This window comes from Salmo trutta, chromosome 16 (genome assembly GCF_901001165.1).
Source record: "Salmo trutta chromosome 16, fSalTru1.1, whole genome shotgun sequence".
Lineage (NCBI taxonomy): Eukaryota > Metazoa > Chordata > Actinopteri > Salmoniformes > Salmonidae > Salmo > Salmo trutta.
The window spans coordinates 24,013,603-24,036,960 of NC_042972.1; the positions used below are offsets into that span (position 1 = coordinate 24,013,603).

A 23,358-nucleotide genomic window follows, 5' to 3' on the forward strand; every position below is an offset into this window, starting at 1 on the left:
ATCACCGACAATGACGAGACAGCCTATAGGGAGGAGGTCAGAGACCTGGCCGGGTGGTGTCAGAATAACAACCTATCCCTCAACGTAACCAAGACTAAGGAGATTATTGTGGACTACAGGAAAAGGAGGACCGAGCACGCCCCCATTTTAATCGATGGGGCTGTAGTGGAGCAGGTTGAGAGCTTCAAGATCCTCGGTGTCCACATCAACAACAAACTGGAATGGTCTAAACACACCAAGACAGTCGTGAGAGGGCACGTCAAAGCCTATTCCCCCTTAGGAAACTAAAAAGATTTGGCATGGGTCCTGAGATCCTCAAAAGGTTCTACAGCTGCGACATCGAGAGCATCCTGACTGGTTGCATCACTGCCTGGTACGGCAATTGCTCGGCCTCTGACCGCAAGGCACTACAGAGGGTAGTGCGTACGGCCCAGTACATCACTGGGGCTGAGCTGCCTGCCATCCAGGACCTCTACACCAGGTGGTGTCAGAGGAAGGCCCTAAAAATTGTCAAAGACCCCAGCCATCCCAGTCATAGATTGTTCTCTCTACTACCGCATGGCAAGCGGTACCGGAGTGCCAAGTCTAGGACAAAAAGGCTTCAACAGTTTTTACCCCCAAGCCATAAGACTCCTGAACAGGTAATCAAATCGCTACCCGGACTATTTGCATCTGTTTATCATATATGCATAGTCACTTTAACTATACATGTACATACTACCTCAGTTTGCCCGACCAACCAGTGCTCCCGCACATTGGCTAACCGGGCTATCTGCATTGTGTCCCACCTACCACCCGCTAATCCCCTCTTTTACACTACTGCTACTCTCTGTTCATCATATATGCATAGTCCCTTTAATCATATCTACATACTACCTCAATCAGCCTGACTAACCGGTGTCTGTATGTAGCCTCGCTACTTTTATAGCCTGTCTTTTTACTGTTGTTTTATTTCTTTACCTATCTATTGTTCACCTAATACCTTTTTTGCACTATTTGTTAGAGCCTGTAAGTAAGCATTTCACTGTAAGTTCTACACCTGTTGTATTCGGCGCACGTGACAAATAAACTTTGATTTGATTTAAAATAACTGCTTGTTTCATGGTAATTAACCATTAATTAACGTAAACACATTTAGCATCTCAGGCTCCCATGCATAGCCTACAAGCCAATGATGCGGACCTTTGGAACATCTACATTTTTAAAAGTGTAATAAATCATTTTAATATAGCCTACACCATCACAATAAATCCATTATTTATTTTAGGCAGGTCTTAAGAAACATGATATGATGAAAATGTAGCCTATTTCAGATGAACAGAATAGCATATTCTGAGTTATCCTTTTGTTAGGCCCTGATCTGGCTATGCCATATGGCTGTGGGCTACACTAGTTCATTTAGCAAGCAAGATTTGCTTATAATTCCGGTGGAATTATTTTATAGTAAGAACAATACAATTGAGCTGAATAAAATAGAAAGGATATTTTTCACCAAACGATTTGAGGGAGTGCGCAATGGCGACTATTTTTTTGAGCGGTCAACAAAGAAACAGGTCCTCCTATATGCTTAATATAGAGTTATTCGTGCAACTTTAGTTGTGATTCAAACTTTAGGCTATATGTTTGGATTTCTTATACATTCTACGCTGCATGATGCGACGAATTATGATTTTTTAGAAGTTGCATGGAAGGGAAGCGCTCTGCTCTTCTTGCACAGGCTGCACCAGCTTAATCAGTCTTTCATTCACAATTTGACAAACACTTGATAATATTTTCAAGCCATATTCTCAATTTAATCTGGTCTTTACATATAGCCTACTAATATATTATTTTTGATTTAGAATGGCCCACACAAAAAATAAAAACATTCATAGGCTGCAAAATAGCTAATGGAGGTTATGTGCAGTTACTTTTTTAATATGCCAGGTAGGCTACATCGTTTGTAAAGCGGATTAATGTGCTTTTTTAAGAATTTACCAATAAACACAGCAGCACGAGAAAGCTGAGATCCACTTTTAAAAAGTGGGCAGTCAAAACTCTGTTTTCACATGTGATTGCACAATGACTGGGTCATTGTGCAAAAACACATTTCACTAGGCTCTGTAGGCTATGGGCTCTTCAACCATGTTCCAAGGGTCTTTTGCCTATAGGCTACTTTTGGAGTTATTTGGCCACTTTATTTTTGTTACATACTTTAGCTAAACAAATACAGTTGAAGTCGGAGGTTTACATACACCTTAGCCAAATACATTTAAACTCAGTTTTTCACAATTCCTGACATTTAATCAGAGTAAAAATTCCCTGTCTTAGGTCAGTTAGGATCACCACTTTACTTTAAGTGAAATGTCCGAATAATAGTAGAGAGAATTATATATTTCACCTTTTTTCTTTCATCACATTCCCAGTGGGTCAGAAGTTTACATACACTCAATTAGTATTTGGTAGCATTGCCTTTAAATTGTTTAACCTGGGTCAATTTGATTTGATTTGAAATATTTCAGGTAGCCTTCCACAAGCTTCCCACAATCAGGTTTGTAGGCCTCCTTGCTCGCACACGCTTTTTCAATTCTGCCCACAAATGTTCTATAGGATTGAGGTCAGGGCTTTGTGATGGCCACTCCAATACCTTGACTTTGTTGTCCTTAAGCCATTTTGTCACAACTTTGGAAGTATGCTTGGGGTCATTGTCCATTTGGAAGACCCATTTGCGACCAAGCTTTAACTTCCTGACTGATGTCTTGAGATGTTGCTTCAATATATCCACATAATTTTCCTGCCTCATGATGCCATCTATTTTGTGAAGTGCACCAGTCCCTCCTGCAGCAAAGCAGCCCCACCCCCTCATGGTTGGGATGGTGTTTTTCAGCTTGCAAGCCTCCCCCTTTTTCCTCCAAACATAACGATGGTCATTATGGCCAAACAGTTCTATTTTTGTTTCATCAGACCAGAGGACTTTTCTCCAAAAAGTACGATCTTTGTCCCCATGTGCAGTTGCAAACCGTAGTCTGGCTTTTTAATGGCGGTTTTGGAGCAGTGGCTTCTTCCTTGCTGAGCGGCCTTTCAGGTTATGTCGATATAGGACTTGTTTTACTGTGGATATAGATACTTTTGTACCCGTTTCCTCCAGCATCTTCACAAGGTCCTTTGCTGTTGTTCTGGGATTGATTTGCACTTTTAGCACCAAAGTTTTTTTTCAATTGTATTTCACCTTTATTTAACCAGGTAGGCTAGTTGAGAACAAGTTCTCATTTACAACTGTGACCTGGCCAAGATAAAGCAAAGCAGTTCGACACATACAACAACACAGAGTTACACATGGAATAAACAAACATACAGTCAATAATACAGTAGAAAAAGTCTATATAAATAGGCCATGGTGGCGAAGTAATTACAACAAAGCAATTAAACACTGTAATGGTAGATGTGCAGAAGATGAATGTGCAAGTAGAAACACTGGGGTGCAAAGGAGCAAGATAAATAAATAAATACAGGAGGGTGATGAGGTAGTTGGATGGGCTATTTACAGATGGGCTATGTACAGGTGCAGTGATCTGTGAGCTGTTCTGACAGCTGGTGCTTAAAGCTAGAGAGGGAGATAGGAGACTGCAACTTCAGTAATTTTTGCAGTTCGTTCCAGTCATTGGCAGCAGAGAACTGGAAGGAAAGGCAGCCAAAGGAAGAATTGGCTTTGGGGGTGACCAGTGAGATATACCTGCTGGAGCGCGTGCTGCTATGGTGACCAGTGATCTGAGATAAGGTGGGGCTTTACCTAGCAGAGACTTGTAGATGACCTGGAGCCAGTGGGTTTGGCGGCGAGTATGAAGCAAGGGCCAGCCAACGAGAGCGTACAGGTCGCAGTGGTGGGTGGTATATGGGGCTTTGGTGACAAAACGGATAGTACTGTGATAGACTGCATCCAATTTGTTGAGTAGAGTGTTGAAGGCTATTTTGTAAGTGACATTGCCAAAGTCAAGGATCGGTAGGATGATCAGTTTTACGAGGGTATGTTTGGCAGCATGTGTTTAGGATACTTTGTTGCGAAATAGGAATCCGATTCTAGATTTAATTTTGGATTGGAGATGCTTAATGTGAGTCTGGAAGTAAAGTTTACAGTCTAACCAGACACCTAGGTATTTATAGTTGTCCACATATTCTAAGTCAGAACCCTCCAGAGTAGTGATCCTGGACGGGCGGGCAGTTGCGGGCAGCGATCGGTTGAATAGCATGCATTTAGTTTTACTTGCATTTAAGAGCAGTTGGAGGCCACGGAAGGAGAGTTGTGGGGCATTGAAGCTCGTCTGGAGGTAGTTAACACAGTGTCCAAAGAAGGGCCAGAGGTATACAGAATGGTGTCGTCTGCGTAGAAGTGGATCAGAGCATCACCAGCAGCAAGAGCGACATCATTGATGTATACAGAGAAGAGAGTCGGAAAGTACGTTCATCTCTAGGAGACAGAACGCGTCTCCTTCCTGAGCTGTATGACGGCTGCGTGATCTCATGGTGTTTATACTTGCGTAGTATTGTTTGTACAGATGAACGTGGTACCTTCAGGCGTTTGGATATTGCTCCCAAGGATTAACCAGACTTGTGGAGGTCTACCATTTTTTTATTTTGATTTCCCATGATGTCAAGCAAAGATGCAATGAGTTTGAAGGTAGGCCTTGAAATACATCCACAGGTACACCTCCAATTGACTCAAATTATGTCAATTAGCCTATCAGAAACTTCTAAAGCCATGACATAATTTTCTGGAATTTTCCAAGCTGTTTAAAGGCACAGTCAACTTAGTGTATGTGAACTTCTGACCCACTGGAATTGTGATAGTGAATTATAAATGAAATAATTTTTCTGTAAACAATTGTTGGAAAAATGACTTGTGTCATACACAAAGTAGATGTCCTAACCAACTTGCCAAAACTATAGTTTGTTAACAAGAAATGTGTGGAGTGTTGAAAAACGAGTTTTAATGTCTCCAAAATAAGTGTATGTAAACGTCCGACTTCAACGGTAGGGCTATGGGTTAGGCTACATGATGCATGCGACTATGATTTGCGCTGTCTTGTATTTGCATATACTAAATAATATGTGTGAAATTAGTTTTGATTTAGAATGGGCCAGTATCATGCACCTGTCGGAACAAGGGTAAATAAAGACGCCTTCCATTTGCACTTGAATAGCAAAAGGAGGACGCTTTTCCCACAGTTAATTTTCATGCCAGCCAGTAGGCTCCTCTATAGGCCTAGCCTATAGAAAGCTCATGGGATCCTCCTCTTTTCGATAGAGGTCATCAAAACTGTTTTCTCACGCAATTGCATAGCATAGCCTATATAAATGTTGCACTTATTTTATTACATGCATCAACCAGCTATGAGGAGCTGGCTCTCGCTGCTCAACAGGTAATCATCCTATTTCAATCAAACTCTGAATGTCAGGGCTCTCATGAAGATTTTGATTAGATTTTCGATTGTATTTGCATTGATGTCAGAGTGATCATAAGTGACTGGCCGTTAGCAAATTTGGTAGTCTACTAATGGCCATCAGAGGCATCAGAGCACAGTTTTGGAGAAGCCTAGTTACCGTGACTCAATGGTCACGTGGAATTTGACTGGGGTCATGACTCCTGACTGCTGGTGTGGCAGTAATAAGGTCACCATAACAGCCCAAGCTGTTATGGTGACCTGGCTAGTATCAATAAGGGCTTTCAACAAAATATCAACAGACCATAAACTAAGCAACACACACTGACATGCATTGCCAAACAACGCTACTGCCACCTTCTGGTTTGGAGTATATTAACAAGGCTGAGTGGCTGATGACTTCAGAGGTCTTTGCTGTGTGAACACAAAATAGATTGACTGCCGACACTTTTCAGAGGTGCTAAGTACTGTCGGCAAGCAAAAGTTTGACAATCCAATGGGGGATTCTGAGCTATTAAAGAAGGCCTGGGTAAGGCCAAAATGTCACAAATATTCCATCTTCAATTCATTATTTCTCAATTATGCTTTAATATATAAATATCAAATATATGTCGACAATCCTTCCACCAAAGGATTACATTTAGTGAAAATAAATATATATATATATTTTTATTGTTCTAGTTTCATGAGGAATCACTAGGCTACATGCTATCCTATAATGAGCACATTTAGGTTTCTGATTTAAAAAAAAAAAAAAAAGTTTGATATCATTTATAATGAGTATTAATCATAATCCTCTGGCACTAATTCTGCAAGTTTTCCCCATCCATCATAGTCACTGTCACTTCATATGTTGGAAAGTAAGTTAATCAAGCATGATCATATTCTGTTGCTCTACTAGGACACATTCAACAATTTACTGGACTAGGTAACATCAGGAAAGCCTAATTATAAGGGCTATACTTGATCTGTTTCATATCCCTCAGGTAAAAGGAGTCAGGGCATTAGTCAGTCAGTCCAATAAAGTAAGTGCTTTATTTCCCCTGTCCTGTTTTTGTTCTGCAATGCCTACTGCTGGTTTAGTTTCTTAGGTATCCAGGCTGTATCACAACCGGCTGTGATTGGGAGTCCCATAGGGCGGCTCACAATTGGCCCATCGTTGTCTGGGTTTGGTCAGTGTAGGCCGTCATTGTAAAAAATAATTTGTTCTTAACTGACTTGCCTAGTTAAATAAAGATTACTAACACTACACATATACACAAATGGTGACATTGGGCATTGCTCACCAGAACTCATTCCAAAAAAGTACTATGATGCTCACGTAGTTCTGGGGTGTTTGGTAGTTTTGGGGTGTTCGGTTGTTTTTTACCAACACAGCAGAAATGCATTTTTTAGTATGTGCAATTGTGAATATATACACTACTGTTCAAAAGTTGAACAATACTTGTTAACTTTTCTATTTATGTTGGTAAACAGTTTATAATAGCAATAAGGCACCTTGGGGGTTTGTGGTATATGGCCAATATGCCACCAAGTTCGTGGTATATTAGGCCTCTGAACGCCTATGTAGATATTCCATTAAAAATCAGCCGTTTCCACCTACAATAGTCATTTACAACATTAACAATGTCTACACTGTATTTCTGATCAATTTGATGTTATTTTAATGGACAAAAAATGTGCCCTTCTTTCAAAAACAAGGAAATGTCTAAGTGACCCCAAACTTTTGAACGGTAGTGTACGTATTTATACAAAAGTGTAATTATACTTATTTTTTAGATTTTTAGGAATTATTGTATTATTGCTGAACTATCATTTTGCTTATCTTCCACAACAATACTTGTTCTGAAAATAATGTATGTTCTCCTCCAAACAGACTCTAGAATTCAATGCCACTATCATCAGAAAGAGAGACAGAGTGTGTTTGTGTGTGCGAGCGTGTGTGTGTGTGCGGTAACTGCAAGCACGAGGGCGGGTTCATGCAAGGATACTGAGTCATCAGGAAGTGAAACAGAACAGAATGTGCTGCACTAATCTGATTGAAAAACACTGCCCTGAGTGGTCGGAAGAAAAAAATAAGATGTTTTATTTAAGCTAAAAGAGAATTCTGTGTCACAGGCGAAGAAGAGCAACAACAACGAAAACAACAAAACATTTGAACCACAGACACAAGACATTTTGTTGGATTTTGTTAGCCCATAGTGTGAGAAAAGTTGCCTAGTTCACTCTCACTCAAACATGAACACTGTAACAAAATAAAAGCTGAGCAACATAATGCTCTTTGTTTGTTAGCGAGGCATGTGTGTTATGCAACCCCATAAATGTAATCTCCTGTCCTAATCCTTTTTAGCTGTGGACTTTTGGCCTCCGAGGGTCAGAGGGGGTGATAGTTGAGGAACATGGAAGTCGTCTGGCTGAACCGCGCTGTGCTCTAATTCATACATTCCGTTAGATATTATCTCAAAGCTTAGAGCTCTGAGCTGGGGGCCAGAGTCAACTACTAATCCCTGTTTGTTTAATGAATAGGGCAAAGCTAAGCACAGTGTTTGTGGTTTAAATAAGGTAGACGGAGGGACCTGGCTGTAGGAGAGGGGGATGAGTGAAAAGAAGAAAGGGAGTATGTTTTATTGGAAGGCAAAGACAGAGGAATGTTTGTAATTAGAAACTAGGTCAAACAGTCTGAACTTAACCAAAGCCTATAGGCTACAAGTGGTGACGCTTGTTGGGATTCCATGACTCCTAATAGTCCCATGCGATGAAATCAGGAGGGATACTATGGATCTGTCTCCGTCCATATGTTAATACGTCCGTCACAAGCTATATCTCAGACACTGCTGACCCGATTTTGACAAAACTTGGTTGAATGATGCGTCTTGCCATCAAGAATCTGCATTTACAAAATTACACTGATTGGCCCAAGGGGGCTCTATAGTAATCAACTGAAATTCCAAACTTTGAACAAGCATATCTCCTGTCCGGTTTGAGCTACAGTCATTACATGTTGTACATACAGTAAATGGAGTCCCTCATGAGGAACAACTTTCCCATAAGGACCTATAAGCTCCGGACATTACATTTTCTACAAAGTTGACCTTTTGTCCCCCACCAAACTTTGAACAAGCATATATCCTGCCCTGTTTTCCCATATTGACGAATCTTGGATGAATGATGCTTCTTGCCATCAACATCCGGCATTTATAAAATTACACCAATTGGACCAAGGGTGGAGCTATAGTAACAGCAACACTTGATTGTTTGTTTCTCTCTCTCATTAATCTACCCAACATAAATTAGAATAATTGTCACTAATTGGCCCAAGGGGGAGTGCTCTATCATTCGTGGGGGATGACATGTTTATGGTTGCCTTGTTCTATTTTGTAGCCATTACATTGGAAGCTGAGAAAGGCCTTTTGGTGTGAGGCTTAGTCCCTCTGAGAAAACATTGCAGTGTTTCCTCTGTAAACATTGAATTACATTCAGGTGTGAAAGTAGATACTGTTTATTGCCAGTATGGGACCCACTATGTGTGCACGCACTTGGTGGTATATTGGCCATATACCACAAACCCCCAAGGTGCCTTATTGCTATTATAAACTGGTTACCAACATAAATAGAAAAGTTAACAAATATTGTTGGGTCATACCAGATGTATATTGTCTGATATTCACACGGCTGAAATGCTGTTTCAGCCAATCAACATCCAGGACCCAAACTACCCGGTTTATAATTTGCATTATCAAATATAATCTCATATTACTGTGTTAAAATAACTGTTCAGTGAAAATCACACTTTTAAAAATCCCTATTCTGTTAACTCATACCCAAATAATGCTGTTGACTCATCCCATACTCGTATTTGTGGCCAAAGCATAAATTGCAGGACCAAGTTTGAGAAACCCTGTCATAAATGCTGGATAAACAATACTAATGAATTATACATTACATACCCTGCAATAGAAGGAAATCAGTCAGTTGGGCTGGCGTGGTTACATGTTGTTACATGTCCTGTGTGGCTCAGTTGGTAGAGCATGGTGTTTGCAACGCCAAGGTTGTGGGTTCAATTCCCACGGGGGACCAGTACGGAGAAAAAATTTATGAAATGTATGCATTCACTACTGTAAGTTGCTCTGGATAAGAGCGTCTGCTAAATGACTAAAATGTAAATGTAATGTGGTTGTGAGGCCGGTTGGACATATTGCCAAATTCTCTAAAATGATGTTGGGTGTGGCTTATGGTAGAGAAATGAACATTAAATTATCTGGAAACCGCTCTGGTGGGCATTCCTACAGTCAGCATGCCAATTACACAGTCCCTCAAAACTTGTGGCGTTGTGTGACAAAATGTTGTTGTTTGGTCCCCAGCACAAGGTGCACCTGTGTAATGATCATGTTGTTTAATCAGCTTCTTGATATGCCACACCTGGCAAGTAGATGGATTACCTTGGTAAAGGACAAATGCTCACCAACAGGGATGTAAACAAATTTGTGCACAACATTTTAGAGAAATAAGCTTTTTGTGCATATGGAACATTTCTGGGATACTTCATTTCAGCTCATAAAACATGGGACCAACACTTTACATGTTGCATTACAATTTTTGCTCAGTATACATCATTGGTCTCTCTACACAGCGCTTTTTATTGAAGAAAGAAATACTTGTTCATGTAGTCATACCAGAGACGGTATAGTCATACTACTCCACTCCAGTAGACGACGATTGGCTAGGGGTAGAGCACTTTCTTTACTAACCCCAGCAGATATACTTTTGAGGAATTGGGAAAACTCCATTGGAACTCCATTAACGCCAATTATGTTCGTTGCCCAAGCATCGTCAATGGGCTATATTATGTGTATATATATACTTAATATGACATTTTACATGTCTTTATTCTTTCGGAACTTCTGTGAGTGTAATGTTTACTGTTCATTTTTATTGTTTATTTCACTTTTGTTCATTACCTACTTCGGTAATGTTAACATGTGTTTCCCATGCCAATAAAGCCCTTGAACTGATAGTACATTGTGGGCGACTATGAGGCAAAGAAAGCTCCCCTTCAAGTAATGAATGGGAGTCAATTGGGTGCTAGCTCGAAAACCCAACATTAGTATGAATTTTGTCAACAAGAAGTACAACATTACACATATTTTCCGACATGTGAGATAATTAACTTGTTCTCTGTACTATCATATAGCTTTGGAATCGTGACCGTCCGTACTTTTGAGGAAAACGGGCAGGTTTCTCGACTCATTCCCTTACATTGAGATTGCGTGACGATTAGTTTAGAAACCGCGTGACGCAGCATGACAACGTCAACGCGATTGGTCGACAGTCTGCTGGATGAGGCCTGTCTCTAATATTTCTGCCACAAGCTGGCTACCAAGACTTCTTCTGCTGCTAGCAAAGATTCTTCGGAGCTGTAATCGGAGACTTTGGCCAATACATAACTGGTAACATTTCGATTCATGGAACTGGGAATGAAAACAATTTAAGATTTAACAACATGCACTGTAAAGTAGTTTATCTTCAGTCGAACAGTTAAATTGAACCGTCAACAAAAGCCAGCTAGCTAGCTTGCTAACCCCGATGCGCCTCCACGTCTAACGTGGCTGCTAGCTAATGGAAACTAACAATGAACGTCATTGGCTAACTAGAGTGATACAATTCATGTTTTTTTTTATTTTTTACTAACTGTCTGTAATTAATAAATGAATGTAACAATGCACTTTTTACTTAAAGGTATAACTATCAATCGTATTAAGCTGCATTTAATTAATCTTATTGTTTCGTTAACTACTTAGTTAGCAAAGTAGCAAGGTCGAAACCTAACGTTAATATTAGCTAACGTTGGCTATGCACTATATCTTGTCCGGTACCTAGCTAACTAATCAAGACTCCCTCTTGTTCCAGTTGTATTTATTATTTCGTCAGCCCTTCAAAGGAAACCAGGATCCGTCGAGAGATGGGAGGTAAATAGCTATGCATCCATCGTCTTTTCCGGTCTCCTGAAATGAAAATGAAAAGAACTGCTTGGCACTAACACCGTTATCACAAATCACGATATGGATTTCATAATATATTAATGAATGTAATTGTGCATGACTGGATCTCGTCTAGATTATTTAATTTTCCTCTTTAACCTTTCACTCTCAGAACCTGCTCATCTCAGAGATTGTCCTCTGGATTGCAAGGTGTATGTAGGGAACTTGGGCAACAGTGGAAACAAGACTGAGTTGGAGAGGGCGTTTGGGTACTATGGCCCTCTGCGGAGTGTGTGGGTGGCCAGGAACCCCCCAGGTTTTGCCTTTGTCGAGTTTGAGGATCCCAGAGATGCAACCGATGCTGTGAGAGAACTGGATGGACGGTAGGCCTCAAGGGAAAATTCACTTGATTATTTGAGTCATAGCTCATGACACAAACATTGAAAGAATATTCCAGTTTAACTTGTGATTCTGCAATTGCTCCATGTGAACAGGACGCTGTGTGGCTGCAGAGTGAGAGTTGAATTGTCCAATGGGGAGAAACGCTCGAGGAGCCGTGGCCCTCCTCCCTCCTGGAGCCGTCGCCCTGGACGTGAAGACTACAGCAGCAGGCGCCGTGGGAGCCCGCCTGTCAGACGCCGGTATAATACATCACCTCTCATCTACACTTATTCTCACCCACTTTTAACATGTAGTCCTACAAGTGTTTATCACCTACCTTGCCAGTCAACCCCACACCCTTCCATCACATCTCCCTCACTTCCAACTGTTCCATATGTACTATAATTTAAATTTAAATGCTTGGACCTGGCACACGATCCTGCACTGTAGGTTGGTTAGTGCCGTGATACGTTAGAACCTTTTTTACTATGGACACAATCAGAGCTGGGAAATGTTAATTTACTCATCACAAGGGTTGGGTCCCCTTTTAACAGTGACAATTTAGGTGATTTTGAAAGGTTTAATTCAGGCATCATTTGTTTAGATCTAGGCAATACATTTTTTAAATGACATTTTAGATAATTGGAACAATTAGGGGGCACTTGTTTGATCATTTGATTGCTATATGGATGTTAGTTTTGTTTCACTTTTCTCAGTTTGATTTTTTTCTATCTATATTAATAAAAATAAACCCCATTGCAGAGTCATCACCATCCCTCTTCTCACCACCCTCTCAGACAGTCAACTAGTCCTCTTACAGCATCATGTGACCCCTGACCAGCGCCAGCACCGTGCCCCACCCAATCAGCTTGGCTGGTGCCGTGTCACATGACCCAGGCATGGCCAGTCATGTTCCAGCCTATTGGTTCCTGAGCATGCAGCTCTCAGCCTCCTCCAACCTTAACCCAATCGGCATCGTCGCAGCCCACCTCACAATTCCGACCAATCAGCGATTTTAACTCCTTTCCCCAATTATCAACACAACTACCTACAAGCAGCACAGCCGCCCTCGGCTAACCCCAAAAAGACAGGGAAAATCTACAACTACTGTACCCCCTCCAGCCAACCAACTTCATATCTCCAACACTTGCAACTTGTGGCAAATCCTCTCTGCAAATTCTACCTCCCTCGCCATCAGTCTGGCTTCCTTGCGTCATTTCTATCTTGTGTCCAAACCTGAAAAAATAGTAAGTTCCTTTTCTCCTGCTTTTTGTAGTGTCATGCTTACCACAGGTTTGGTTTTACAGCTGCTTGATGGTATGAAATTGGCGGTCATGGAAATTGTCGTTTGAATTTAGTTTCAAACATCAACTTGTGAGTACAATAATAAGAATCTTGAATCTCCCTCCCATATTTCACAAATGAAAAGCTTTTATCCTTAAACTCAAAAGTTCTGTGGTCTTGGAGCTGCCCTGGTTAGCATGAACTGTATGAGGTCCAATATTGGTAGTGTGCCCTATGTACATCTATGCAACAAAACAGTACAGTATGTAGCTTAAGTCTGCATACCTGTACTTAAAAAATGTTCTCTCTAATTCATTCTCACTTGGTTTTATAAGAGGTCTCATTTTGACCTCAGTTGGTTGTCCAAGCATTCTGTCCTCTAGCAGGGGTGCAGAGAGGACGTCCTATTCTGATCTGTCTGCAGAAAGAGGAAGGCTGTGTGGTATTGTTAAATGACTGGAATGGTGTTTCTTCAGGGATAAGGAATGCCATATTTGATTGGAGTTGATGCCTTTATGCACTGTATAAACTGTTTTTCCTGCTCCATCCACCTCCAGCTCTCCTAGGAGGAGGAGCTTCAGCCGCAGTCGCAGCAGGTGAGCCTAAATGCCTCTTTACCCCAGCCTCCAACTTAATCAGTGTTGTGGTAACTAACTATAGTCTTCCTAACAAACATGTATATCTGTACCCAATAGTAGATTGGTCTAGTACAGATTAGGGGTGTAACGGTACACCAAACCCATGGGGTCACGGTTCTGTTTCGGTACAGCGGGAAAATTAAATGCCAACAGTTTCTGTAGTAAATGTTTATTTAATAAACTACAAAGTGGTGCTATTCCTTATTTACATGTATGATCATGAGTCCTGTAATGCCTGATCAAAGCACAATTAGGAATACCAACCCATTACTCAACACTAAAATACATTTTTTTAAATTGTCACATGCACCGAATACAACAGGGGTAGACCTTACAATGAAATTCTTAGTTTAAGTTTACGTACACCTTAGCCAAATGCATTTAAACTCAGTTTTTCACAATTCCTGACATTTAACCCTAGTAAAAATTCCCTGTCTTAGGTCAGTTAGGATCACCACTTCATTTTAAGAATGTGTAATGTCAGAACAGCAGTAGAGAATTATTTATTTCAGCTTTTTTTTATCACATTCCCAGTTGGTCAGAAGTTTACATACACTCAATTAGTATTTGGCAGCATTGCCTTTAAATTGTTTAATTTGGGTCAAATGTTTCAGGTAGCCTTCCACAAGCTTCCCACAATAAGTTGGGTGAATTTTGGCCCATTCCTCCTGACAGAGCTCGTGTAACTGAGTCAGGTTTGAAGGCATCCTTGCTCGCACACGCTTTTTCAGTCCAGCCGACAAATTTTCTATTGGATTGAGGTCAGGGCTTTGTGATGGCCACTCCAATACCTTTCCTTTGTTGTCCTTAAGCCATTTTGCCACAACTTTGGAAGTATGCTTGGGGTGATGACCCATTTGCGACCAAGCTTTAACTTTCTGACTGATGTCTTCAGATGTTGCTCCAATATATCCACATAATTTTCCTGTCTCATGATGCCATCTATTTTGTGAAGTGCACCAGTCCCTCCTGCAGCAAAGCACCCCCACAACATGATGCTGCCACCCCCGTGCTTCACGGTTGGGATGGTGTTCTTCGGCTTGCAAGCGTCCTCCTTTTTCCTCCAAACATAACGGTCATTATGGCCAAACAGTTCTATTTTTGTTTCATCAGACCAGAGGACATTTCTCCAAAAAGTACGATATTTGTCCCCATGAGCAGTTGCAAACTATTGTCTGGCTTTTTTATGGCGGTTTTGGAGCAGTGGCTTCTTCCTTGGTGAGCGGCCTTTCAGGTTATGTCAATGTAGGACTTGTTTTACTGTGGATATAGATACTTTTGTACCCGTTTCCTCCAGCATCTTCACAAGGTCCTTTGCTGTTCTGTGATTGATTTGTATTTTTCGCACCAAAGTACGTTCACCTCTAGGAAACAGAACGCGTCTCCTTCCTGAGCGGTATGACGGCTGCGTGGTCCCATGGTGTTGTGTACTATTGTTTGTACAGATGAACGTGGTACCTTCAGGCGTTTGGAAATTGCTCCCAAGGATGAGCCAGACTTGTGGAGGTCTACCAATTTTTTTTCTGAGATCTTGGCTGATTTCTTTTGATTTTCCCGTGATGTCAAGCAAAGAGGCACTGAGTGAAGGTAGGCCTTGAAATACATCCACAGGTACACTTCCAATTGACTCGAATGATGTCATGGCTTTAGAAGCTTCTGATAGGCTAATTGACATTTTCTGGTATTTTCCAAGCTGTTTAAAGGCAGTCAACTTAGTGTATGTAAACTTCTGACCCTCTGGAATTGTGATAGTGAAATAATCTGTCTGTAAACAATTGTTGTTAAAATGACTTCTGTCATGCACAAAGTAGATGTCCTAACCGACTTGCCAAAACTATAGTTTGTTAACAAGAAATTTGTGGCGTGGTTGATAAACACGTTTTAAATGTCTCCAACCTAAGTGTATGTAAACTTCCAACTTCAACTGTACTTACAGGCCCCTAACCAACAATGCCGTTTAAAAAGTACAAATTAGAAATAAAAGTAACAAGAAGTTAAAGAGCAACAGTAAAATAACAATGGCAAGACTTTATAAAGGGGGTACCAGTACAGAGTCAAAGTGCGGGGGCACCTTTTAATCAATGTAATTTGTACACTACCGTTCAAAAGTTTGGGGTCACTTCAAATTGTCCTTGTTATTGAAAAAGCACATTTTTGTCCAATAAAATGACAAATTGATCACAAATGCAGTGTAGACATTGTTAATGTTATATGACTATTGTTGCTGGAAACGGCACATTTTGTGGAATATCTACATGGTCGTACAGAGGCCTATTAACATAAACCATCACTCCTGTGTTTCAATGACATGTTAGCTAATCCAAGTTTATCATTTTAAAAAGGCTAATTGATCATTAGAAAACGCTTTTGCAATTATTTTAGCACAGCTGAAAACTGTTCTGATTTAAAGAAGCAATAAAACTGGCCTTTAGACTAGTTGAGTATCTGGAGGATCAGCATTTACGGGTTCGATATCAGGCTCAAAATAGTCAGTCATTTACAACATTAGAAATACAGTATAGAACATTGTTAAACAATTTAATGGACAAAAAAAATGTATAAAGATATTTAAGTGACCCCAAACTTTTGAACGGTAGTGTACATGTAGAGTTAGTGACTATGCATAGAAAAGAGTAGCAGTGGTGTAAAAGGGGGGGAATGCAAATAGTCTGGGTAGCTATTTGATTAGATGTTCAGGAGTCTTATGGCTTGGGGGTAGAAGCTGTTTAGAAGCCTCTTGGACCTAGCCATGGCGCTCCGGTACCGCCTGCCGTGCAGTAGCCGAGAGAACAGTCTGACTAGGGTGGCTGGAGTCTTTGACAATTTTTAGTGCCTTCCTCTTACACCATCTGGTATAGAGGTCCTGGATGGCAGGGAGCTTGGCTCCAGTGATGTACTGGGCCGTCAGCACTACCCTCTGTAGTGTCTTGCGGTCGGAGGCCAAGCAGTTGTCACACCAGGCAGTGATGCAACCAGTCAGGATGCTCTCGATGGTGCAGCTGTCGAACCTTTTGAGTATCTGAGGACCCATGCCAAATCTTTTCAGTCTCCTGAAGGGGAATAAGTTCTTCACAACTGTCTTGGTGTGCATGGACCATGTTAGTTTGTTGGTGATGTGGAAACCAAGGAACTTGACACACTCAACCTGCTCCACTACAGCCCTGTTGAGTGGGTGTGTGCTCGGTCCTCCTTTTCCTGTAGTCCACAATCATTTCCTTTTATCTTGATCACGTTGAGGGAGAGTTTGTTGTCCTGACACCACACGGCCAGGTATCTGACCACCTCCCTATAGGCTGTCTCGTTGTTGTCGGTAATCAGGCCTACCGCTGTTGTCATCTGAAAACTTAATGGTGTTGGAGTCGTGCCTGGCTGTGCAGTTGTGGGTGAACAGGGAGTGTAGGAGGGGACTGAGCCCGCACCCCTGAGTGGCCCCTGTGGTGAGGATCAGCGTGGCAGATGTGGTGTTGCCTACCCTTACCACCTGGGGGAAGGCCTGTCAGGAAGTCCAGGATCCAGTTGCAGGTGGAGGTGTTTAGTCTCAAGGTCCTTAGCTTATTGATGAGAGGGCACTGTGGTGTTAAATGCTGAGCTGTAGTCAATGAATAGCATTCTAACATACAGTGAGGGGGGAAAAAAGCATTTGATCCCCTGCTGATTTTGTACGTTTGCCCACTGACAAAGAAATGATCAGTCTATAATTTGTGGTAGGTTTATTTGAACAGTGAGAGACAGAATAACAACAAAAAAATCCAGAAAAATGCATGTCAAAAATGTTATAAATTGATTTGCATTTTAATGAGGGAAATAAGTATTTGACCCCTCTGCAAAACATGACTTAGTACTTGGTGGCAAAACCCTTGTTGGCACCAAGGTCAGGCGTTTCTTGTAGTTGGCCACTAGATTTGCACACATCTCAGGAGGGATTTTGTCCCACTCCTCTTTGCAGATCTTCTCCAAGTCATTAAGGTTTTGAGGCTGACATTTGGCAACTCGAACCTTCAGCTCCCTCCAGACTTTCTATGGGATTAAGGTCTGGAGACTGGCTAGGTCACTCCAGGACCTTAATGTGCTTCTTCTTGAGCCACTCCTTTGTTGCCTTGGCCGTGTGTTTTGGGTCATTGTCATGCTGGAATACCCATCCACGACCCATTTTCAATGCCCTAGCTGAGGGAAGGAGGTTCTCACCCAAGATTTGACGGTACATGGCCCCGTTCATCATCCCTTTGATGTGGTGAAGTTGTCCTGTCCCCTTAGCAGAAAAATACCGCCAAAGCATAATGTTTCCACCTCCATGTTTGACGGTGGGGATGGTATTCTTGGGGTCATAGGCAGCATTCCTCCTCCTCCAAACACGTTGAGTTGATGCCAAAGAGCTCCATTTGTCTCACCTGACCACAACACTTTCACCCAGTTGTCCTCTGAATCATTCAGATGTTCATTGGCAAACTTCAGACGGGCGTGTATATGTGCTTTCTTGAGCAGGGGGACCTTGCGGGTGCTGCAGGATTTCAGTCCTTCACGGCGTAGTGTGTTACCAATTGTTTTCTTGGTGACTATGGTCCCAGCTGCCTTGAGATCATTGACAAGATCCTCCTGTGTAGTTCTTGGCTGGGTTCTAGTTGGGCTGGGCTGGGTTCTAGTTCTGGGTTCTCATGATCATTGCAACTCCACGAGGTGAGATCTTGCATGGAGCCCCAGGCCGAGGGAGATTGACAGTTCTTTTGTGTTTCTTCCATTTGCGAATAATCGCACCAACTGTTGTCACCTTCTCTCCAAGCTGCTTGGCGATGGTCTTGTAGCCCATTCCAGCCGTGTGTAGGTCTACAATCTTGTCCCTGACATCCTTGGAGAGCTCTTTGGTCTTGGCCATGATGGAGAGTTTGGAATCTGATTGATTGCTTCTGTGGACAGGTGTCTTTTTTACAGGTAACAAGCTGCGGTTAGGAGCACTCCTTTTAAGAGTGTGCTCCTAATCTCAGCTCGTTACCTGTATAAATGACACCTGGGAGCCAGAAATCTTTCTGATTGAGAGGGGGTCAAATACGTATTTCCCTCATTAAAATGCAAATCAATTTATAACATTTTTGACATGCGTTTTTCTGGATTTTTTTGTTATTCTGTCTCTCACTGTTCAAATAAACCTACCATTTAAAATTACGGACTGATCATTTCTTTGTCAGTGGGCAAATGTACAAAATCAGCAGGGGATCAAATACTTTCTCCCCTCACTGTAGGTGTTCCTTTTGTCCAGGTGGGAAAGGGCAGTGTGGATACAATCTCTATTGCACTCATCTGTGGATCTGTTAGGGCGGTGTGCAAATTGGAGTGGGTCTAGGGTTTCTGGGATAATGGTGTTGATGTGAGCCACAGACGTGAGTGCTACGGGTCAGTAGTCATTTAGGCAGGTTACCTTAGTGTTCTTGGGCACAGGGACTATGGTGGTCTGCTTAAAACATGTTGGTATTAGACTCGGACAGGGAGAGGTTGAAAATATCAGTGAAGACACTTGCCAGTTGGTCAGCGCATGCTCGCAGTACACGTCCTGGTAATCCGTCAAGGCCTTATCCAATTACGATATTGTCTCATTGCCGCAATTCCCCAACAGGCTCGGGAGAGGCGACGGTCGAGACATGTGTTCTCCGAAACATGACCCGCCAAACCGTGCTTAACACATGCTTGCTTAACCCGGAAGCCAGCCGCACCAATGTGTCGCAGAAAACACAGTTCAGCTGATGACCGAAGTCAGCCTACAGGCGCCCGGCCTGCCACAAGGAGTCGCTAGAGCACGATGAGCTAAGTAATGCCAAACCCTCCCCTAACCCGGACGACGCGGGCCAATTGTGTGCTGCCCTATGGGACTCACGGTTGTGACCTCCTGGGATCAAACCCAGGTTTGTAGTGACGCTTCAAGCACTGCGATGCAGTGCCTTATACCGCTGTGCAGCTTGGGAAGCCCCATAGGGTATTCAGGTTCACAGGGTTGACTGAACAGAGCTTCCGCGCTACGTGTACTGTTACACCCCTAGTACACATGGTTCTCACATTGATACTAATTGGGGCTGTCTAGTTTCAAGTGACCGTTCTTCAAATGTAATAATCCTGATAGATATCTGAATACATGTCAGTACATTGGAAACACTAACTTGTTCTTCTCTAGGTCTCTGTCAAGAGATCGAAGAAGAGAGAGGTCTATCTCCAGAGACAGGAACCATAAACCTTCAAGATCCTTCTCAAGGTCTCGGAGGTAAGTGTGCGTGTGTTCGCTGGCGTCTGTATTGACAGGCATCTTCGTGTAAAGACTTGTATTTTTTAGGCCTATGGATTGTAGTAATGCATTGTGCAAGTTATTCTTGTTTCTGACAACTTCTGTTTTTTTTTTTGTTTTTTTTTTTCAGCCGCTCCAGGACCGCTGAGAGAAAGTGAGTGTCTGACAGTCTGAACTCAGTCCAAACCTGAGGATGTCTTGTATAGAATCAGGTTCTGGATGAGTGCATTTCATTTTTAAATGATTAACCTTTTTTAGATTTGTGTTTAGGTGAGACAGCCATGTCTGGCCATCTGTGAAACAACTTTTTTTGAAAGCTGTATAGTTCAATTTACTGTCTTTATTGTACCAAAATGTCTCATTTTCACTTGTTTAAGCATACAGATGACTGACTTACTGTCCAACTACACCTAACACATTGTCCAATAGGGGCAGGGATTGGTTTTGAACATTCAGTCCAGCCTTAATATAGGGAGTATCTGTCAATGTGGGAATAACATAACTACTTTATTTGTTTCTGTTAAACTGTTTGAAGAGATTGAATTAAACATTTGGTAACATGTTTCACTGGGCATAACTCTTTGCATTATTGAATGATGTAGAATTTTGATTGTGACACTGTACATTCTTGGATGGGAGATGGAACGGATAAAGTGTAACTCAAAAGCTTTGTCATTAAATTGTTCTTCAAATGGAAATTTGTCTAACTCAGCTTGAGTACATCCCATTTTAACTTCAGCATATTTAATTGATTCTGACTGATTTGTTGAGCTCTACCCACATTGCAAGTACAGTGCATTTGAAAATGTATTTAGACCCATTTACTTTCTCCATTTTGTTAATTTACAGCCTTATTCTAAAATGAACTACTTTTTCTCAATCTACATACAATACCCCAAAATGACAAAGCAAAAACAGGTTTTTAGAAATGCTTTGTATTGAACGTTAAATTAATAAATAAAAAAATCATTTACTTAGGGTCGTTGTGCTGTTGGAAGGTGAACCTTCACCCCAGTCTGTTGTCCTGAGCACTCTGGAGCATGTTTTCATCAAGGATCTCTGTACCTTCCGCTTTAATCTTTCCCTCGATCCTGACTAGTCTCCCAGTCCCTGAAAAACATCCACACAGTATGATGCTGCCACCCATGCTTCACCATAGGGATGGTGCCAGGTTTCCTCTAGACCTGACGCTTAGCATTCAGGCCGTCGTGTTCAATCTTGGATTCATCAGACCAGATAATCTTGTTTCTCATGGTCAGTCCTTTAAGTGCCTTTTGGCAAACTTCAAGCAGGCTGTCGTGCCTTTTACTGAGGAGTGGCATCTGTCTGGCCACTACCATAAAGGCCTGATTGGTGGAATGCTGCAGAGTTGGTTGTCCTTCTGGAAGGTTCTATCTCCAGAGGAACTCTGGAGCTCTGTCAGTGTGGCCGTCAGGTTCTTGGTCACGTCCCTGACCAAGGCCCTTCTCCCGATTGCTCAGTTTGGCCGGGCAGCCAGCTCTAGGAAGAGTCTTGGTGGTTCCAAACCTCTTTTCATTTTAAGAATGATGGTGATCACTGTGTTCTTGGGGGAACTTCAATGCTGCAGGCTTTTTTTTTTTTGTACCCTTCCTCAGATCTGTGCATTGACACACAATCCAGTCTCGGAGCTTTATGGACAATTCCTTCAACCTCATGGCTTGGTTTTGCTCTGACATGCAGTGTCAACTGTGGGACCTTTTATATAGACAGGTGTGCCTTTTCCAAATCATGTCCAATCAATTCAATTTACCACAGGTGGACTCCCAAGTTTTAGAAACATCTCAAGGATAATCAATGGAAACAGGATGCGCCTGAGCTCAATTTAGTCTCATAGCAAAGGGTCTGAAATACTTATGTAAATATAATTCTGTTTTTATTTATTTTTTAATTTCAGACATTAACATGTTCTTGCTTTGTCATTATGGGGTATTGTGTGTAGCTTGATGAGGAGCAAAAAATGTATTTAATCCATTTTAGAATAAGGCTGTAACGTAACCAATGGGAAGGGGTCTGAATACTTTCCCAATGCACTGTATATACCTTAATGTAATATTTAAATTGCATAAGAGTTTTAACTTGAATCCCTTTAACTAAGTCATAGTTGAGGAATTGTTTCTCAGCCTTACAACTGCTAATTCAGTCGTGTGTGTGTATTATATTATATAGCAGGCAGGCTCCGGTTGGTATTGCCTTTTAGTTAGGAACATATTTTACCCATCCAGGATTGACTATAAACATGATACCAGTTAACATGAAGGGTAATGGACCCAAATATATATATATTGAAGGGGCTTTTTGCCATCAGAAAGTATTCAAAATTGGTTCAATATTTTTGGTCTCACCCATCTACACACAATACCCCATAATGACATGTTTTTACAACTGTATTAAATGAAATACAGCAATATTCCATTTAAATAAATATTCACACCCCTGAGTCAGTATGTGTTAGAATTGCTTTTGGCAGCGATTACAGCTGTGAGTCTTTCTGGGTAAGTCTAAGAGCTTTGGACACCTGGATTGTACAATATTTGCACATTTCTCTTTTTAAAATTATTCCAGCTCTGTCAAGTTGGTTGTTGATCATTGCTAGATAGCCATTTTCAAGTTTTGCCGTAGATTCTAAAGCAGATTTAAGTAAACTGTGACTAGCCCACTCAGGAACATTGTGTTGTCTTGGTAAGAAACTACAGTGTGTATTTGGCCTTTGTGTTTTAGGTTATTGGCCTGCTGAAAGTTGAATTTGTCTTTTGGAAAGCAGACTTAACCAGGTTTCCCTCTAGGATTTTGCCTGTGCTTAGCTCTATTCCAGTTATTTTTATCCTAAAAAAAATTATGCCCTTGCCGATGATGGGCATACCCATAACATGATGCAGCCACCACCATGCTTAAAATTTGAAGTGGTACTCTGTGATGTTTTGTTGGATTTGCCCCAAGAATAATGCTTTGTATTCAGGACATAAAGTTAAGTTCTTTGACACATTTTTGTCACTTTTAATTTAGTGCGTTATTGCAAACAGGATGCATGTTTTGTGTGTATTGTGTATTTGTGTGTAGGTATTGTGTGTAGGCCAGTGACACATCTACATTTAATACATTTCATACATGGAAAAAGTAAAGGGGTGTGAAGTCACTGTACATCACAATATTGGTTGCAATATTGATAGCAACAGTTATGTTGTTGGTAAAGATTTTGGGGGGAAATTGTTGAGTTTTACCTTCCGTATATCATATTTACAGTGACGTTCTCATGCCCAGAGATGTCTCAAAGCTGTAAGTTAAGCATTTTCCGGGAAGGATCATTTTTGCACAGTTTGTTTCAACATAAGGGTTGGTGTTAATTGCACAGGAAGTCTTTGGTCACACAGGAAATC

The 23,358-nt window shown here is 41.5% G+C and overlaps 1 protein-coding gene across 2 annotated transcripts; it reads left to right on the top strand.

Annotated features, from left to right (window-relative positions):
• Positions 1–10,748: 10,748 nt before the first annotated feature.
• On the top strand, positions 10,749–20,661 carry srsf3a (serine and arginine rich splicing factor 3a). 2 transcript variants are annotated; one of them, XM_029693542.1, is made up of 7 exons: positions 10,749–10,864; positions 11,325–11,383; positions 11,568–11,778; positions 11,890–12,036; positions 13,618–13,656; positions 19,856–19,942; positions 20,094–20,661. In XM_029693542.1, exons 1-7 carry the CDS (start codon positions 10,755–10,757, stop codon positions 20,119–20,121), a joined length of 681 nt encoding a protein of 226 aa, XP_029549402.1. In that variant the 5' UTR covers positions 10,749–10,754; the 3' UTR covers positions 20,122–20,661. The 2 variants fall into 2 exon arrangements, with proteins under 2 accessions (XP_029549402.1, XP_029549404.1); XM_029693544.1 differs by lacking the exons at positions 13,618–13,656; positions 19,856–19,942; positions 20,094–20,661 and adding an exon at positions 12,539–13,189.
• The last annotated feature ends 2,697 nt before the right edge of the window (positions 20,662–23,358 follow it).

Excerpts from the sequence above, each read along its gene's own strand:
- srsf3a (XM_029693542.1), top strand. The coding sequence starts at position 10,755 with ATGAGGCCTGTCTCTAATATTTCTGCCACAAGCTGGCTACCAAGACTT. Across the intron at positions 10,865-11,324 it reads CTTTGGCCAATACATAACTG|TTGTATTTATTATTTCGTCA; the intron begins GTAACATTTCGA and ends CTCTTGTTCCAG. Across the intron at positions 11,779-11,889 it reads GTGAGAGAACTGGATGGACG|GACGCTGTGTGGCTGCAGAG; the intron begins GTAGGCCTCAAG and ends CCATGTGAACAG.